The 19,367-nt window shown below is 43.1% G+C and overlaps 1 protein-coding gene across 12 annotated transcripts in view; it reads right to left on the reverse strand.

Annotated features, from left to right (window-relative positions):
* The window catches only part of SETD4 (SET domain containing 4), a 184,343-nt gene that overhangs the window by 95,136 nt on the left and 69,840 nt on the right, over nt 1–19,367 (reverse strand). For 5 of the 12 annotated variants that reach the window (XR_008957322.1, XR_008957324.1, XR_008957323.1 and 2 more), the window contains exons 12-13: nt 2,530–2,712; nt 398–505 (exon numbers count right to left, since the gene is read on the reverse strand). Coding sequence is in view for 4 of the 12 variants with exons in the window: in XM_057306739.1 (XP_057162722.1) it covers nt 398–505; nt 2,530–2,712 (291 nt within the window). In the remaining 8 variants the exon portion in view is untranslated. Of the gene's footprint in view, nt 1–397; nt 506–2,529; nt 2,713–7,120; nt 10,572–19,367 lie in introns of those variants that run through there. The other 7 variants (XR_008957326.1, XR_006411588.3, XM_057306743.1 and 4 more) reach the window with 6 other exon arrangements.

Genomic DNA, 19,367 nt, shown 5'->3' on the forward strand with positions numbered 1-19,367 from the left:
AAAATGTAGTTCATCTTCTCACAGTAAATTAATGTTAGATGTAAGTTTATAATATTGTAACATAATTGGCAACAGTCCATATATGCTCACTAGTTGATCAGACTCAGCCAGGACTTTTCTAGAGTGTCCTCTGCCCTCACACAACCTGGGCTGAGATGTACAGGAGAGAAGTTAATTTATTTTCAGGAAGAAAAGAGAAAACTTTTCTCCCCTTGTCTGTGGCCTAAAGCCCTATTCACCCTTCAAAACCCAGTTCAGGTATCCCCTCCTCCATGAAGCCTTCTCAAACAGTACCATCTGAAATACCTTGCTCTATATCCTTTGTTCCTTGTACTTAATTCTTTATATCCTTGAGGGACAAGATACTATCTTCCCCCCAAAGAAGAGATTTGCTTACCACTGATTATTAAGAGCACTGGAGTCCCCGAGTTCTGTGTTCCTCAGCTGTGCTGCAACCCACCGCATGCTTAAGATCCACCCGGGCACCCTCATGTGCCCCGCAGGACTGAGGGGATAAAGGGAACCCATGTCAGCATGATGCTCATTCCACCTGCTATGCCATGAATAAGAAGACCTTTGTCTTTGACCCAGGAGCCTTGTGTCTTCTGCTAGCATCCAGGAAATAGCAACAGACTTACTAGCTTGTAAGTAGAGCACAATCCCAGACCCTTCACACGTCCTGGACTGAGTCTGTGTCTTTTCATCCTTAGGAGCTCCAGAATCTAGCACAGGTCCTGATTATTAGATGTTTGGAATTTAATTAAGTTGAATTGACTAGACCAAAGACAAGGAAGTTTTCTTCTTCTGAGTACCTCATAGCCCAGGTTTCTCAACCCTGGTACTATGGACATGTGGGGCTAGATCATTCTTTGTTGGGGGGAGTGTCCTGTGCATTGCAGGAGGTTTAGCAACATCCCCAGCCCCTGCCCAGCTGACGCCACTTAACACCCACTCTCCAACTGTGGCAACCATCAATATCTCCAGACAGTGCCAACGGTTCCCTGGGGAGGCAATATCACTACCCCCAAGAACCACTGGAGTAGCCTATCCCAAGGGTGCAGGTGACAGTTGGAAGAGCAAGCAAAGGGGCCATAATTAAATAAGTTAGCATAGTCTGAAATTTTAATGCATTGGGGAGAGATATAAAATATTGCATAATCTATTATATCTCAGTAAAACTGAGGGGAAAATATTGTTCTTAACTGCCTTTTCACAGCTAACAGTAAACACAGCTGTTGCAAGCACATGGCATAAGTGCTATACAGGGGCCATCAGCTAGATCAGCCCATTTATTTAGATCAGCCCTCCAGCAATTCTGTGAAATAAGCATTTCACATTATAGGAAACTGAGGGATGACAGATTGGGTAAGTAGCTCACCCAAGTGGAATAGTTTAGACTTGAACACAGAGCTATGAATCTCCAACACTCTTGCTCTTAATTATTAACCTTGTGTCATGATCCCACAAGGAAAGGGGATGTCGGTCTGGTGGCTGGAAGTCATGAAATAGGAAATCAAAGTGTATGTTAAGAAAAAAAAAAAAAATCAAACTCATGCGTCAATACCAGTCTCCTAAGGGTTAAAAATACATAACCCTTTAGATATTTTAAGTGGGCACATAAGTACCAAAATCTGTAATAACATGTACTTTAATTCCTATATAAAGTGTTAAAATATAGGCTCTTGTGTGTTGCTCTCTTTTCTGCATCCAAAAAAATGCTAACCGTCCAGTCCAGAAAGGAGAAAAGTGCCAAAACCTGTTCCAACAAGGCAAACATGAATCAGAACTTAAGTGGAGTACCTTCTCCATCTGGTGGTGGGTTAAAGAATTGTCCCTAAAATGCTCAAAGCCACCCAGTACTTTGCAATGAGTGCTCTGAATGAGCGCCCACCTCACTCCCGACTGAGTCAGACACAGAGCGATGCTCCAAACTGACTACTGGTCAATATCAGATTTTGGCAATTTGGAGAACAGAAGAATTACTAGTTACCTATGGAATTACAAAGCTGAGTAACTCCTAAAGAAAAAGTTTCAACTTTTTTAAAACTTTCCCGGAGAAGCTAACATACTCAAACACCATACGTCCTTAGTAGATTTGGCCCATTCCAATGGATTTGGTCCATAAGGACGTACTCCCTACATCCTTAATGCTCAGAAATATTTTTAGTGCACTATAGTGTTTCGTCTTGGAGGCAGAGAAAGACAGCAAGAAAGGAAGGGGGAAAGAGAAGGAATGGAAGAGAGAGGAAGTCTTTGCCATATTCCATGGGGAACCAAAAACCATAATTCTATTAAAAATGTATATGGGGGGTGCCTGGGCGGCCCCCCAGTGAGTTAAGCATCTAACTCTTGGTTTTCGCTCTGATCATAATCTCAGGGTCGTGGGATCAAGCCCCTCATATCGGGCTCCACACCCAGTGTGGAGTCTGCTTGAGATTCCCTCTCACACTCCCTCTGCCCCTCCCGCTCCTGCTCTGTCTCTAAAATACATAAATACATCTTTTTACAAATATATACATATATACGTACATACATACGGGGGCACCTGGGTGGCTCAGTTGGTTGAGCGTCCAACTCTTGATTTCTGCTTGGGTCATGATCTCAGCGTTGTGAGATTGAGCTCCACAGCACACTCCCTGCTCAGTGGGGAGTCTGCCTGAGATTCTCTCTCTTCCTCTGCCCCTCCTCACCGCACTTTCTGTCTCTGTCTCTCTAAAATAAATAAGTAAATAAGTAAATCTTTGAAATACATATGCATTTTTGCCAAAGATGTAAAATTATGTAAGTCAGTTTCTCTCAGGAATCCTGAAAAACACCATCTATAAAAATAAATGATAACTTCTCAACTAAAATAATAAATGTATTTTAAAGTGAAATTAATGGGTTAAGGGTCTGACTCTCGGTTTTGGCTCAGGTCATGATCTCCATTGAGCCCCTCCCCCACATGGACTCCTGGCTCAGCTGGGATACTGCTTGAAGTTTCTCTCCCTCTGCCCCTCCACCCACTCTCTCTCTAAAAAACAATATATATATATATGTATGTATATACATATATATACATACATATATATATACACATTTTTTAAAAGTGAAATTAATGACCAATACTAAGATACACATGGATAGATAACTCATGTTGATTAAAAAAAACACCTTTCTCCAATTATTTTATTTTGTTTCCAATATCATTGTCTCATATCACCATTCCTCAAATCTTTAAACTTCTCTTTCTCTTTGCAGTAATATCACAGAAAATCCATAACACATTTTCATTAATCTAACAAATAATTTATTGAGCACCTACGATATGCCAGGCATGGGGCTATAGAAGGGAACAGATATGTCCTTGCCCCCATGGGGCTTACACTCTAACGGGAAACAGGCAATCCCCAGGTTCTACACCAAGTGTGAGACACTGTCTCATTTCATTTTCACAGCTCTATATGGTGGGTCTTATTATCCCCATTTCACACATGAGGAAACTGGGTCTCAGACTGGTTGAGTGGTTTACGCAAAGACTCAGAGAATAAGGGGCAGGAGCAGGATTCAAAATCATGTATCTTCTCCAATGCCCAGCTGTTAAGCCCCATACCATCTGGCTATAAGTTTGCAACAGCAAAGCAGGCAGCGTGCACTGAGAGCTAATATGTGTGGGGCACAATGCCAGGCCGTATGGAATACAGGGTGACTGGGCCCTGCACCGGAACTGGAGCAGCATCTGCCTGCAAGGACCAGTACATGAGGCTTCCGGGCACAACAGCATAGCCATCCACTCACCAGCATTCTTTAACCATAACAAATTCTCCCAAACTCGACTCCAGCATTCTGGGGGTAGAAATCACTCTTAAAAATTATAATTAAGATGAAATTTAACAAAAAGACTAACGTCAGGAGGATCATCAACAGACCTGCAATTTCTCCACAGATGGGGGGGAGTGAAAAGTTAGGTTGGGGCAATGGATTTCATGGGGCCTTCCCCTCCCCCACTTATTCAATGATAGAGGCCAATTACTGGAATTTTCAGGTGGCCAAATACAGAGATTGAAGTGGAGATCTCACTTCTGTATCAAGAGTGCATTTTGAAAGGCTCAGCGATGCAGAACACAGAATGAGGAATGAAAACTTACAAAAGACACTCCACTTGAACAGATGGAAAGTCAGCACTTCTACCCGTCACGTGCCTCCTGGTATCCTAATTCAGGACTGCATCTAACAAAAACTAGAGCTGACATCAGAGGAGAAACCCCCTTGCAAACACCACTGCTAAGGCCCATTACTCCTGACCATTTCTGGCAAACCTTTGTTTCCCATTTCTTGTCTGAAGCACTCTGTTTGCTTGGCAAATGCCAGGAGACACGAGAACCTCCTACAGCAAATGTTGATATAAAGAAAATGTCCTAAGTGACCAGGGGTATTTATCCAGGTATTATTTCTGCCACCTGTACCACGTTTACCAAGTAGGTGGGGAGGGTCACTCTCTTGTGTGCATTCAGCTTGAGTTGCCCAGATACCACTTCTTGGCTTTAACAGAGAACATAAATCTAATTGTCCTTCTCTTCACTTAAACCATAAGTGTCCCAAAGTAAGTCATGACTATGAACCACATGAGTGAACCTTGTACATTTGAACTCTCTGTGTGGCTTGCCAAAGTGGCCCTCGGAAGCCAGAGGCAGCACACTTTACCATCAAGATGTTCTGGGGTCTTGTCAAACATGTCTAACATTCTAGAATTCTCCCCCTTGGCAGAAGTCCGTTTTGGTCCTCTCTCACTCCCACTAGCTGACCCTCTAAGTTCTGACTCCCGTTCTGCAGGCAAACTGCTGACTTCCATTAAAAACATCCTCATAGGGGCGCCTGGATGGCTCAGTCATTAAGCATCTGCCCTTGGCTCAGGGCATGATCCCAGCATTCTGGGATCGAGCCCCACATCGGGCTCCTCCGCTGTGAGCCTGCTTCTTCCTCTCCCACTCCCCCTGCTTGTGTTCCCTCTCTCGCTGCTGTCTCTATCTCTGTCAAATGAATAAATAAAATCTTTTTTAAAAAAAATCCTCATGAAGTGCCATTTGTGGGCACAATTGTCAGTGCCCATTCACTCCAGGACATACTTGGCTTCCACAGACCAGGAAAAAAAAGAAAAAAAAAGGAGGAAATGTGACAAAAATAAGCCCAGAAAGGACACAATTATAAATGTACACAGGAGCAACCTTTAAAGCTGTAGCTACTTCAGTATCATAGGTAAATCTTGGCTCAGTCGGTGAAGCGTCTGCCTTCGGCTCAGGTCATGATCCCAGGGCGCTGGGATCAAATCCCACATCCGGCTCTCTACTCAGTGGGGAGCCTGCTTCTCCCTCTCCCTCTGCCTCTTCCTCCTGCTCTAATAAATAAATAAATCCTTTCTAAAAATGAATTATCTGCATAATTTTTAATTTAATGTCAGTCTCCCTGGTCATTCTGTAACTCCCTCAGGGGAGGACCCAAGACTGATTTTTTTACACTCCAGCTGCCCTGTATATTGACTGGCACATAGTAGGGCTCAAAAAATTGTCAACACCATCTTTGCAATAGTGCTATGATTTCATTCTTTCAATGTGACCCGTGTTTCAAAAGCTCTATGCTTCATTTCCTAGTTTTGTCACCATGCTACAGTTAGGCAAGATGGTACAGGGGTGACAGGTACATGGAACTTCCCTGCATAATTTTTTTTGCAAATTTTGGTAAATCTGTGATTATTCAAAGTCTTCGATTTTACCTAAACAGTGGGACTTCCATTTCCCCTCATGTCCACACCGCACAATGCTCTTGGCTTGCTGGATTTCCTGAGAGTCTTCTCTGTCTTGCACCAGTTCTTCTTCTAATAATGTGACATCCTGTAAATAGCTAGAAGCTGCTCCTTTTTTCTCTTCCACCCTTGACAGAGGAGATCATTTTGTGCACCAGCAACCCTCCTGAGACAGCCAGCCAAAAGGCCAAGTACGAAAGCAAGTTTCATACAATGCATCCCTCTGTCTTCTCCATAGGGACACCAAGAGTTGTCACATAATAATTTTCAATAAGAAGTAGCTGGAATAGGAAGGGTCAGGGAGAGATGTTACATCGATGAGCCAATCATTCCCTCAAGACGGTTGGTTGGCAAGAAAATCTAGAACATGGGTGTCCGGGCTCACAGTCGATGAACCACACTTCTAAGTACTATGTGGCCACGTGTGTGGCAGCCTCATATTACACCAACAATCAGGCCAGCACCAAGCTGCCAAGAGCCTCAGAAAACTGTACAAAGTTCTTTAAAATCAACAGAAAGGCTGCCCATGTCACAATATTTGGATAACTTTCACCTCTCCTCCCCAAAAGCCACTACTGGCTTGAATCTCACAATCAGATTCAAACTTTTAAACAAACCACTGAACAGATATTAACTTCCCTGTAGGCCTGGGAACACAATCCAGCCCTGCGGGACGTAAAGAGAGACTCAGTAAGTAGGGGCAGAGCCGAATGCGGACTGCAGAGCCTTCTCAGACAGTGAGTTTACCAGCTGCCCACAGTGGCCCTGAGCTCAGCCCACCCTCTGTGGTTCATCGTCCTCCTGGTTGATGACCTCCTCCAGTGGGGGAAAAAAATCCTTGACCTTAGTCTCTGTGGGTCAGAAGACTAGAGCTGTTCGGCTTTCTAATACTTTCACTGGTTAACCACCAAGCATTACCTGCAGTTGACTCTTACTGTAAACACAATGGTAAAAAGCAAAAATTCAAGGGAAAAGAACTGAGAGCCTCTCTAAACAGTAAGGCTGGACAACCAGGAAAGAGCAAAAGAAATGAAAACTAATCTTCATTATCTCCTGGACAAAAGTGGCCAGGAGGGAGAGAGCCAAGAGGAAGAGAGAGAAATGGTCTTCATTTAAAATGTTTTAAAATGGCAGCATGATCAAGACTTATTTCCCCACTGCCAGGCAGTGAGTCCGGAGAGGGCCAAATGGTCTCTTCGTTCACAGGCTTCCTAGCAGAAAAGTAATGTTCCTTTGTACAGCATTTATAAATCAATGAAGTACTTTAACACATGGACACTCAAAGTGTCAGCAACCCTGAACTATTATACCCACTTTACAGATGATGAAACTAAGACTCACAGAGACATAATCAGCAGGAAGTGGCAGAGCCAGGAGTATAGTGGGACCAGTCGGCTGCTCAGTAGAGACATGGAAGAAGCCAAGTGAGAACCGCTGTGTTATTCTCTGAGGAAAAAGAAATAAAGCATGATCCCAACAGTTTATTTTTACTCTTGTTTCCCTTGCTGTAGGAGACATATCTAGAAAAACGTTGCCACAGCCAATGTCAGAGAAAATATTGCCTGTGTGATCGTCTAGGATTTTTGTGGTTTCAGGTCTCACATGTAGGTCTTTAATCCATTGTGAGGTTTTTGTTTTGGTTTGGTTTGGTTTTTTTGTGCCCTCCTTATTTTTTTTTATTTTTTTATTTCCCTAGTTTTTGATGTAAACTTCCATGCTTCATTCTGAGTTTTAATTTCTGTATATAGTGTAAGAAAGTGGTCCAGTTTCATTCTTTTGCAGATTGCTGTCCAGTTTTTCCAGCATCGTTTATTGAACAGACTATCTTTTCCTCCTTGTATAGTCTTCCCTCCTTTGCCAAAGATTAATTGACCACATAAACACGGGTTTATTTCTGGGCTCTCTGCTTGATGCCATTGATCTATGCGTCTACTTTTGTGCCAGCACCATACTGTTTTGATTACTACAGCTTTGTAGCATATCTTGAAATCTGGGATTGTGATACCTCCAGCTTTGTTGTTCATTCTCAAGACCATTTGGCTATTTGGGGGTTTTTGTGGTACATAAAATTTTAGTATTATTTGTTCTAAGTTCTGTGAAAAATGCTGTTGGCATTTTGATGAGGATTGTATTGAATCTGTAGGTTGCACTGGATAGTGTGGACATATTAACAATATTGATTCACCCAATCCATGAGCCTGGAATATTTATCCATTTGTTTGTGTCACCTTCAATTTCTTCCATCAGTGTTTTATAGTTTTCAGAGTATAGGTATTTCACTTCCTTGGTTAGGTTTATTCCTAGGTATTTTATTCTTTTTGATTTATAAGTGGAATCTTTTTTTTTTTTTATTTCTTTTTCTCCTACTTCATTATTAGTGTATAGAAAAGCTACCAATTTCTGGGTATTCATTTTGTTGCACAGCAAAGAAACCGACCAACAAAACAAAAAGGCAACCTACTGAATGGGAAAAGATATTTGCAAGTGATATGTCCAATAAAGGGTTAATATCCAAAATATATAAGGAGCTTATACAGCTCAACACCAAAAACACAATCTGACTGAAAAATGGGCAGAGAAACTGAATAGACATTTTTCCAACAAAGACATACAGGCGGCCAAGAGACACATAAAGAGATGTTTGACATCACTAGTCATTAGGGAAATGCGAATCAAAACCACAATGATGGGGCGCCTGGGTGGCACAGCGGTTAAGCGCCTGCCTTCGGCTCAGGGCGTGATCCCGGCGTTGTGGGATCGAGCCCCACATCAGGCTCCTCTGCTGGGAGCCTGCTCTTCCTCTCCCACTCCCCCTGCTTGTGTTCCCTCTCTCGCTGGCTGTCTCTATCTCTGTCAAATAAAAAAAAAAAAAAAAATCTTAAAAAAAAAAAAACAAAACCACAATGAGATACTACTTCACACATGTCAGAATGGCTAAAATCAAAAAGACAAGAAATAACAAGTGTTGGTCAGATATGGAGGAAAAGGAACTCTCGTGCACTCTTGGTGCAAATGTAAACTGGTGCAGCCACTGTGGGAAACAGTATGGAGGTTCCTCAAAATATTAAACATGGAAATATCATATGATCCAATAATCCAATACTAGGCATTTACCCAAAGAAAGCAAAACACAAATTCAAAATGACATCTGCACCCCTATGTTAACTGTAGCACAATTTACAAGAGCCAAAATATGGAAGCAAACTACATATCCGGCAATCAACAAATGGATAAGGAAGATGTGGTGTATGTATACACACACACACACACACACACACACACACCAATCAACAAATGGATACGGAAGATGTGATGTACACACACACACGCACAGACACGCGCACGCACACACACAGACACACACACACACACAAAATGGACTATTGCACCGTCATAAAAAATGACGGGATCTTGCCATTTGTGACAACATGGATGAACCTACAGGGCATTATGCTAAATGAAATAAGTCAGACTGAGAAAGACAAATAGCATATGTGGAATCTAAATAAATAAATAAATAAACAAAAAGCAGAATCAGATCTATAAATACTGAAAACAAACTGATGGTTGCCAGAGGGAAGGGGACTGGGGGGATAGGTGAAATGGGTGAAGAGGAGTCGGAGGTACAGGCTTCCAGTTAGAGAATGAATGAGTCACAGGGATGAAAGGTACAGCACAGGGAATAGAGGCAATGGTATTTTGACCACGTTGCATGGGGACAGATGGTAACTACATTTGCAGTGAGCACAGCATAACGTAGAGACTTAGCAAATCGCTATGTTGTACACTTGAAACTAATGTAACATTGTGTGTCGATACTCAAATCAAAAAATATTTAAATAAAAAATTTTAAAAAGACAGCACAGTCCCAGGGATGTGGGCGTTCCTGCCCGTCTTTGTGGTGGGCCTAGGAAATCACACCTCAGGGAGTTATTTTTATTATTCTTATTCTGACAATTCAAAGAGAACAGTCCCTCAGCTGATAAATTCTCATTTCAAAGGTGATTCATAGAACATTATCTGCAGAAAGAAATCCACCCAGAAATGTGAGATGAGAAAGCTGCGAAGCGCTGCAGCTGTTACTTGAATCTGTAAGTGCCTCCAACGGGATGGCAGCTTAAGCCAAAATACCAAAGGGCTTTGAAGGCCGGCAGCTCACCTTGCAGGGACTCTGGAACACGACCCCAGCTGCAGACGGAGACACTGGATCTCCAAGGCCAGGCCCACTGTGGCAGCAAGAGGTCAGGTCCACGACTCCAACCCAAGACCGCTTCTGACTTGAGCAGCAGGAAGGGCAAGCGGGCCACACCGCCTGGAGCTGCCCGAGCAGCGGCTCTCCCGCAGGCTTCAGAGTCCCCCCGTTTTGAAGACCTGATTTCCACGGTGGCCTTAGGGACAGAGCAGCGAGGGGGGGAGGGAACTATGCAGCGGAAGGCCCCGCACTTGGTGCTGCCCAACGCTCTACCCACCAAGTGCGCCCTTACCTGTCGCCACTGGGACTAAAAGTGCTTAGCCTGGCTGGGGTGCCGATTCAACCCTCGCCAGCACCCTAGAATATACAAAGGGTAAAGCTTAGTGCCATGACCCTGGGGGAACTGTTTGTGCTGATGCTCAACCTACACCTGCGCTTGAGGCTCCTTCAGGAGGAACACTTTGCTTCGTCCGGCTGCACCGCCTGTGGCCAGGCGCGGTCTACAGGCCATTCGGGAGGTGGGCACTCGGCTCCGTTCAGTTGTGCTGAAGCGGGTTGACGCTCCCCTGGTGCTGCGCCCACATGACTGGGTTTCTCCTCCTGTTAGAGGATTTGGGGTCATCTCACTCTGGGGGGACACTAAGAAGAGCAGAGAGTGTGCTCCGCAAGTGTTAGCAACCGAAATACATCACGAGGCTGGAGAGAAGGGACTGGAGCAAGGTCCTCCCACCAGCTGGGCCCCAGGGAGACCTCACCAAGCTTCCAGCACTTCACTGTTCCCCACAGCTCTGGGAGAGAGAAATGAATATCCACCTTGTTCAAGGAATGCAAAACACATACACAAGCTTGGGCCCAGGGACTCGTGCTGCCCAGTACACAACCCACTTAGATGAGATTTGGGATGTTTCTTCCATTTCAATACACCAGAAATTTGCTCTAACTCGATGCTCTGTGAGATAACTTCGCCTCCCTCTCTCTTGCCCCAGCTTACTCGTTTAAAGTCAATGGGAGAAGCAGAGGAAAGGGTTAGTGACTTGGAGGATGGGTTAACAGAGGAAAAAATGAAAATAGAAGATGGTCTTAAAAAAATCCACGCCCACGAATGTTGGCTACGGGAGATTACTGACTCAATGAAACGATCCAATGTTAGAATCATTGGCATCCCCGAGGGGATGGAGAAAAACAGTGGTCTAGAAGAGATATTTGAACAAATTGTAGCTGAAAACTTCCCTAATCTAGCGAGGGAAACAAACATTCGTGTCCAAGAGGCAGAGAGGACCCCTCCCAATCTCAACCACGACAAACCTACGCCACGTCACGTCATAGTGCATTTCGCAAATATTAGATCCAAGGATACAGTATTGAAAGCAGCCAGGGCAAAGAAATTTCTCACGTACCAAGGCAAAGGCATCAGAATTACGTCAGACCTGTCTACACAGACCTGGAATGAGAGGAAGGGTTGGGGGAGCATTTTTAAAGCTCTTTCAGAGAAAAACATGCAGCCAAGGATCCTTTATCCAGCAAGGCTGTCATTCAGAATTGATGGAGAAATAAAGACATTTCAGAATAGACAGTCACTAACCAATTTCGTAACCACGAAACCAGCCCTACAGGAGGTATTACGGGGGGTTCTATAAAAGTAAAAAGGCCCCAAGAGTGATACAGAACAGAAAGTCACAGCCAGGAGGAGTTAAGATGGAGGAGGAGTAGGAGACACCGTTTTCAGCCGGTCCTCCGAGTCGAGCTGGATAGGTACCAGACCAGCCTAAACAACCACGGAACCAGCCTGAGACGCAGGAAGACGCATCTGGATCTCTACAAATGAACATCTCCAGTGCTGAGTATTGAGGTACGAAGCGGGGAGCCATGAAACCGTGCACAGATATCGGAAGATAAACGGAAGGGGGAGGGAGCCGCCGCGTTCGGGTGCCGGGAAGCGGTAGCCACTTGCACGGGAGAGCGGGCGGGGCTCACGGTCGGCACCCGCAAAACAGCAGACTGAGACCGTGAGCCGGGTGCGCGCGCCACCAGGCATCTCGCGGAACCCCGGAATCCCGGTGCGCTCACTGGATCCAGACTGAGACCGGGAGATCCGGGAGCGTGCGCGGGGCGGCTGGCGGCTGGCGGCATTAGAAACACAAAGGACAGAGACGCGCCAGCCCTGGAAGTGAGGGCTGGGACGCCGGGTGTGGGGCGCACATCCCGGGACGCTGCAGGGTTGAGCAGCACCAACAGTAACAGAGTTAAAGTGGCCAGAACATTCGTAGAGAATGGGCCGCAATCCCTCTGTTCTGTGACAGAGGCTGAAATTTGGCCGCTGCTGCTCTGACTCTCAGAAGAGGCACAGCAAACCGCCAGGGAAAGCCGCCAGAGAACAAAAGCCTGGAAATACCGGCTCAGGGAGTGCCCATCCCCATCCCCCCTCGCAGGGGACACGGAGACTCTACCCAAACAGGGCTGCCTGAGTATCGGCGCGGCAGGCCCCTCCCCCAGAAGGCAGGCTGAAAAATCAAGAAGCCCACAACCCGGGCGCCTGGGTGGCGCAGTCATTGAGCGCCTGCCTTCGGCTTAGGGCGTGATCCCGGCGTTCCGGAAAGGAGTCCCTCATCGGGCTCCTCCGCTGGGAGCCTGCTTCCTCCTCTCCCACTCCCCTGCTTCTGTTCCCTCTCTCGCTGGTTGGCTGCCACATAAATAAATAAAATCTTTAAAGAAAAAGCCCACATCCCTAAGATCCCTATAAAACAAGGGGCACGGCCTGGGACCCAGTCAATAATTTGGGCTCTGGAAACCCCGCAACCTCTCTTCATCAGAATGACAAGAAGGAGAAGCCCCCCCCAGCAAAGAAAAGACAGTGAGACTGTGGCCTCTGCCACAGAAATAATGGATATGGATGTAACCAAATTATCAGAAATGGAATTCAGAGTAACGATGGTCAAAATGATGAGTAGAATTGAAAAAAGTATAAACGAAAAGGTTACTGAGAATATAGAATCCCTAAGGACAGAAATGAGAGCGAATCTGACAGAAATTAAAAATTCTATGAGCCAAATGCAGGCAAAACTAGAGGCTCTGACAGCCAGGGTCGCAGAAGCAGAGGAACGGGTTAGTGAATTGGAGGATGGGTTAATAGAGGAAAAAATGAAAATAGAAGATGGTCTTAAAAAAATCCACGCCCACGAATGTAGGTTACGGGAGATTACTGACTCAATGAAACGATCCAATGTTAGAATCATCGGCATCCCCAAGGGGGTGGAGAAAAACAGAGGTCTAGAAGAGATATTTGAACAAATTGTAGCTGAAAACTTCCCTAATCTAGCGAGGGAAACAAACATTCGTGTCCAAGAGGCAGAGAGGACCCCTCCCAAGCTCAACCACGACAAACCTACGCCACGTCACGTCATAGTGCATTTCGCAAATATTAGATGCAAGGATACAGTATTGAAAGCTGCCAGGGCAAAGAAATTTCTCACGTACCAAGGCAAAAGCATCAGAATTACGTCAGACCTGTCTACACAGACCTGGAATGAGAGAAAGGGTTGGGGGAGCATATTTAAAGCTCTTTCAGAGAAAAACATGCAGCCAAGGATCCTTTATCCAGCAAGACTGTCATTCAGAATTGATGGAGAAATAAAGACATTTCAGAATCGCCAGTCACTAACCAATTTTGTAACTACGAAACCAGCCCTACAGGAGATATTACGGGGGGTTCTATAAAAGTAAAAAGGCCCCAAAAGTGATACAGAACAGAAAGTCACAGCCAATACAAAAAAAGACTTTACTGGCAACATGGCAACATTAAAATCATATCTATCAGTAATCAGTCTTAATGTAAATGGTTTGAACCATCCCATAAACGCCACAGGGTTGCAGATTGGATAAAAAGAAATGACCCATCCATTTGCTGTCTACAAGAGACTCATTTCAAACCCAAAGATGCATTCAGACTGAGAGTAAGGGGATGGAGTACCATCTTTCACGCAAATGGTCCTCAAAAGAAAGCTGGGGTAGCAATTCTCATATCAGATAAATTGGATTTTAAACTACAGACTATAGTTAGAGACGCAGAAGGGCACTATATTATTCTTAAGGGAAGTATTCAACAAGTGGATATGACAATTATAAATATATATGCCCCCAACAGGGGAGCAGCAAGATACACAAGCCAACTCTTATCCAGAATAAAGAGACATATAAATGAAAATACATTAATAGTAGGGGACCTCAACACTCCACTATCAGAAATAGACAGAACACCCTGGCAAAAACTAAGCAAAGAATCAAAGGCTTTGAATGCCATACTCGATGAATTGGACCTCATAGATATATATAGAACACTACACCCCAGAACCAAAGAATACTCATTCTATTCTAATGCCCATGGAACATTCTCAAGAATAGACCATGTTCTGGGACACAAAACAGGTCTCAACCGATACCAAAAGATTGAAATTATCCCCTGCATATTCTCAGACCACAACGCTCTGAAATTGGAACTCAACCACAAGGAAAAATTTGGAAGAAACTCAAACACTTGGAGACTAAGAACCATCCTGCTCAGGAATGACTCGATAAACCAGGAAATCAAAAATCAAATTAAACAATTTATGGAGACCAATGAGAATGAAAATACAACAGTCCAAAACCTATGGGATACTGCAAAGGCAGTCCTAAGGGGGAAATACATAGCCATCCAAGCCACACTCAAAAGAATAGAAAAATCTAAAATGCAGTTTTTATATTCTCACCTCAAGAAGCTGGAACAGCAACAGAGGGACAGGCCTAATCCACGCACGAGGAAGCAGTTGACCAAAATTAGAGCTGAAATCAATCAAGCAGAAACCAGACGTACAGTAGAGCAGATCAACAGGACTAGAAGCTGGTTCTTTGAGAGAATCAATAAAATTGACAGACCACTGGCAAGACTTATCCAAAAGAAAAGAGAAAGGACCCAGATTATTAAAATTATGAATGAAAAAGGAGAGGTCACGACGAGCACCATTGAAATTGGAAGGATTATTAGAAATTTTTATCAACAGCTATATGCCAATAAACTAAGCAATCTGGAAGAGATGGAATCCTTCCTGGAAACCTATAAACTACCAAGATTGAAACCGGAAGAAATTGATTCCTTAAACAGGCCAATTAATTATGAAGAAATTGAGTCAGTGATAAACAACCTTCCAAATAACAAAACTCCAGGCCCGGACGGTTTTCCTGGGGAATTCTACCAAACATTCAAAGAAGAAATAATACCTATTCTCCTAAAGCTATTTCAAAAAATAGAAACAGAAGGAAAGCTACCAAACACATTCTATGAGGCCAATATTACCTTGATCCCCAAACCAGGCAAAGACCCCCTCAAAAAGGAGAATTACAGACCGATTTCCCTAATGAATATGGACGCCAAAATCCTCAACAAGATACTTGCTAATAGAATCCAACAGTACATTAAAAGGATTATCCATCACGATCAAGTGGGATTCATACCTGGGATGCAAGCGTGGTTCAATATTCGCAAATCAATCAGCGTGATACATCATATCAACAAGAAAAGACTCAGGAACCATATGATCCTCTCAATCGATGCCGAAAAAGCATTTGACAAAATACAGCATGCTTTCCTGATTAAAACCCTTCAGAGTGTAGGAATAGAAGGTACATTTCTCAATCTCATAAAAGCCATCTATGAAAAGCCTACTGCAAATATTATTCTCAATGGAGAAAAGCTGGAAGCCTTTCCCTTAAGATCAGGAACTCGACAAGGATGCCCACTCTCGCCACTATTATTCAACATAGTACTAGAAGTCCTTGCAACAGCAATCAGACGACAAAAAGGGATCAAAGGTATTCAAATTGGCAAAGAAGAAGTCAAAATGTCTCTCTTTGCAGATGACATGATACTCTATATGGAAAACCCAAAAGAAGCCACTCCCAAATTATTAGAAGTTATAGAGCAATTCAGTAACGTGGCAGGATACAAAATAAATGCTCAGAAATCAGTTGCATTTCTATACACGAATAACGAGACCGAAGAAAGAGAAATTAGGGAATCCATCCCATTTACAATAGCACCAAAAACCATACGTTACCTTGGAATTAACTTAACCAGAGACGTAAAGGACCTATATTCTAGAAACTATAAATCACTCTTGAAAGATATTGAGGAAGACATAAAAAGATGGAAAGATATTCCATGCTCATGGATCGGAAGAATTAACATAGTTAAAATGTCCATGCTACCCAGAGCAATCTACACTTTCAATGCTATCCCGATCAAAATACCAAGGACATTTTTCAAAGAACTGGAACAAACAGTCCTTAAATTTGTATGGAAACAGAAAAGACCCCGAATCTCCAAGGAACTGTTGAAAAGGAAAAACAAAGCTGGGGGCATCACAATGCCGGATTTCGAGCTGTACTACAAAGCTGTGATCACAAAGACAGCATGGTACTGGCACAAAAACAGACACATAGACCAATGGAACAGAATAGAGAGCCCAGAAATGGACCCTCGGCTCTTTGGGCAACTAATATTTGATAAAGCAGGAAAAAAAATCCGGTGGGAAAAAGACAGTCTCTTCAATAAATGGTGCTGGGAAAATTGGACAGCTACATGCAAAAGAATGAAACTGGACCACTATCTCACACCATACACAAAAATAAACTCCAAATGGATGAAAGACCTCAATGTGAGACAGGAATCTATCAAAATTCTAGAGGAGAACATAGGCAACAACCTCTACGACATCGGCCAAAGAAACCTTTTTCATGACACATCCCCAAAGGCAAGAGAAACAAAAGATAAAATGAATTTATGGGACTTCATCAAGATTAAAAGTTTCTGCACAGCCAAGGAAACAGTCAGAAAAACTAAGAGGCAGCCCACGGAATGGGAGAAGATATTTGCAAATGACACTACAGATAAAGGACTGGTATCCAAGATCTACAAAGAACTTCTCAAACTCAATACACGAGAAACAAATAAACAAATCAAAAAATGGGCAGAAGATATGAACAGACACTTTTCCAATGAAGACATACAAATGGCTAACAGACACATGAAAAAATGTTCAAAATCATTAGCCATCAAGGAAATTCAAATCAAAACCACACTGAGATACCACCTTACGCCAGTTAGAATGGCAAAAATAGACAAGGCAAGAAACAACAATTGTTGGAGAGGATGTGGAGAAAGGGGATCCCTCCTACATTGTTGGTGGGAATGCAAGTTGGTACAGCCACTCTGGAAAACAGTGTGGAGGTCCCTTAAAAAGTTAAAAATTGAGCTACCCTATGATCCAGCCATTGCACTACTGGGTATTTACCCCAAGGATACAGACGTAGTGAAGAGAAGGGCCATATGCACCCCAATGTTCATAGCAGCAATGTCCACAATAGCTAAATCGTGGAAGGAGCCGAGATGCCCTTCAACAGATGACTGGATTAAGAAGTTGTGGTCCATATATACAATGGAATATTACTCAGCTATCAGAAAGAACGAGTTCTCAACATTTGCTACAACATGGACGGCACTGGAGGAGATAATGCTAAGTGAAATAAGTCAAGCAGAGAAAGACAACTATCATATGATTTCTCTCATCTATGGAACATAAGAACTAGGATGATCAGTAGGGGAAGAAAGGGATAAAGAAAGGGGGGGTAATCAGAAGGGGGAATGAAACATGAGAGACTATGGACTATGAGAAACAAACTGAGGACTTCAGAGGGGAGGGGGGTGGGGGAATGGGATAGACCGGTGATGGGTAGTAAGGAGGGCACGTATTGCATGGTGCACTGGGTGTTATACGCAACTAATGAATCATCGAGCCTTACATCGGAAACCGGGGATGTACTGTATGGTGACTAACATAATATAATAAAAAATCATTAAAAAAAAAAAAAAAAAAAGTCACAGCCAATACAAACAAAGACTTTACTGACAACATGGCATCATTAAAAGCATATCTCTCAGTACTCAGTCTTAATGTAAATGGTTTAAATTCTTCCTTAAACGCCACAGGGTTGCAGATTGGATAAAAAGAAATGACCCATCTATTTGCTGTTTACAAGAGACTCATTTCGAACCCAAAGATGCATTCAGACTGAGAGTAAGGGGATGGAGTACCATCTTTCACGCAAATGGACCTCAAAAGAAAGCTGGGGTAGCAATTCTCATATCAGATAAACTGGATTTTAAACTACAGACTATAGTTAGAGATGCAGAAGGGCACTATATTATTCTTAAAGGAAGTATTCAACAAGTGGATATGACAATTATAAATATATATGCCCCCAACAGGGGAGCAGCAAGATACACAAGCCAACTCTTAACCAGAATAAAGAGACATATAAATAAAAATACATTAATAGTAGGGGACCTCAACACTCCACTCTCAGAAATACACAGAACTCCCTGGCAAAAACTAAACAAAGAATCAAAGGCTTTGAATGCCATACTCGACGAGTTGGACCTCTTAGATATATATAGAACACTACACCCCAGAACCAAAGAATACTCATTCTATTCTAATGCCCATGGAACATTCTCAAGAATAGACCATGTTCTGGGACACAAAACAGGTTTCAGCCAATACCAAAAGATTGAAATTATCCCCTGCATATTCTCAGACCACAACGCTCTGAAATTGGAACTCAACCACAAGGAAAAATTTGGAAGAAACTCAAACACTTGGAGACTAAGAACCATCCTGCTCAGGAATGACTCGATAAACCAGGAAATCAAAAATCAAATTAAACAATTTATGGAGACCAATGAGAATGAAAATACAACAGTCCAAAACCTATGGGATACTGCAAAGGCAGTCTTAAGGGGGAAATACATAGCCATCCAAGCCTCACTCAAAAGAATAGAAAAATCTAAAATGCAGTTTTTATATTCTCACCTCAAGAAGCTGGAACAGCAACAGAGGGACAGGCCTAATCCACGCACGAGGAAGCAGTTGACCAAAATTAGAGCTGAAATCAATCAAGCAGAAACCAGAAGTACAGTAGAGCAGATCAACAGGACTAGAAGCTGGTTCTTGGAGAGAATCAATAAAATTAACAGACCACTGGCAAGACTTATCCAAAAGAAAAGAGAAAGGACCCAGATTATTAAAATTATGAATGAAAAAGGAGAGGTCACGACGAACACCATTGAAATTGGAAGGATTATTAGAAATTTTTATCAACAGCTATATGCCAATAAACTAAGCAATCTGGAAGAGATGGAATCCTTCCTGGAAACCTATAAACTACCAAGATTGAAACCGGAAGAAATTGATTCCTTAAACAGGCCAATTAATTATGAAGAAATTGAGTCAGTGATAAACAACCTTCCAAATAACAAAACTCCAGGCCCGGATGGTTTTCCTGGGGAATTCTACCAAACATTCA

The sequence above is a fragment of the Ursus arctos genome, unplaced genomic scaffold (assembly GCF_023065955.2).
Source record: "Ursus arctos isolate Adak ecotype North America unplaced genomic scaffold, UrsArc2.0 scaffold_4, whole genome shotgun sequence".
Classification (NCBI taxonomy): Eukaryota; Metazoa; Chordata; class Mammalia; order Carnivora; family Ursidae; genus Ursus; species Ursus arctos.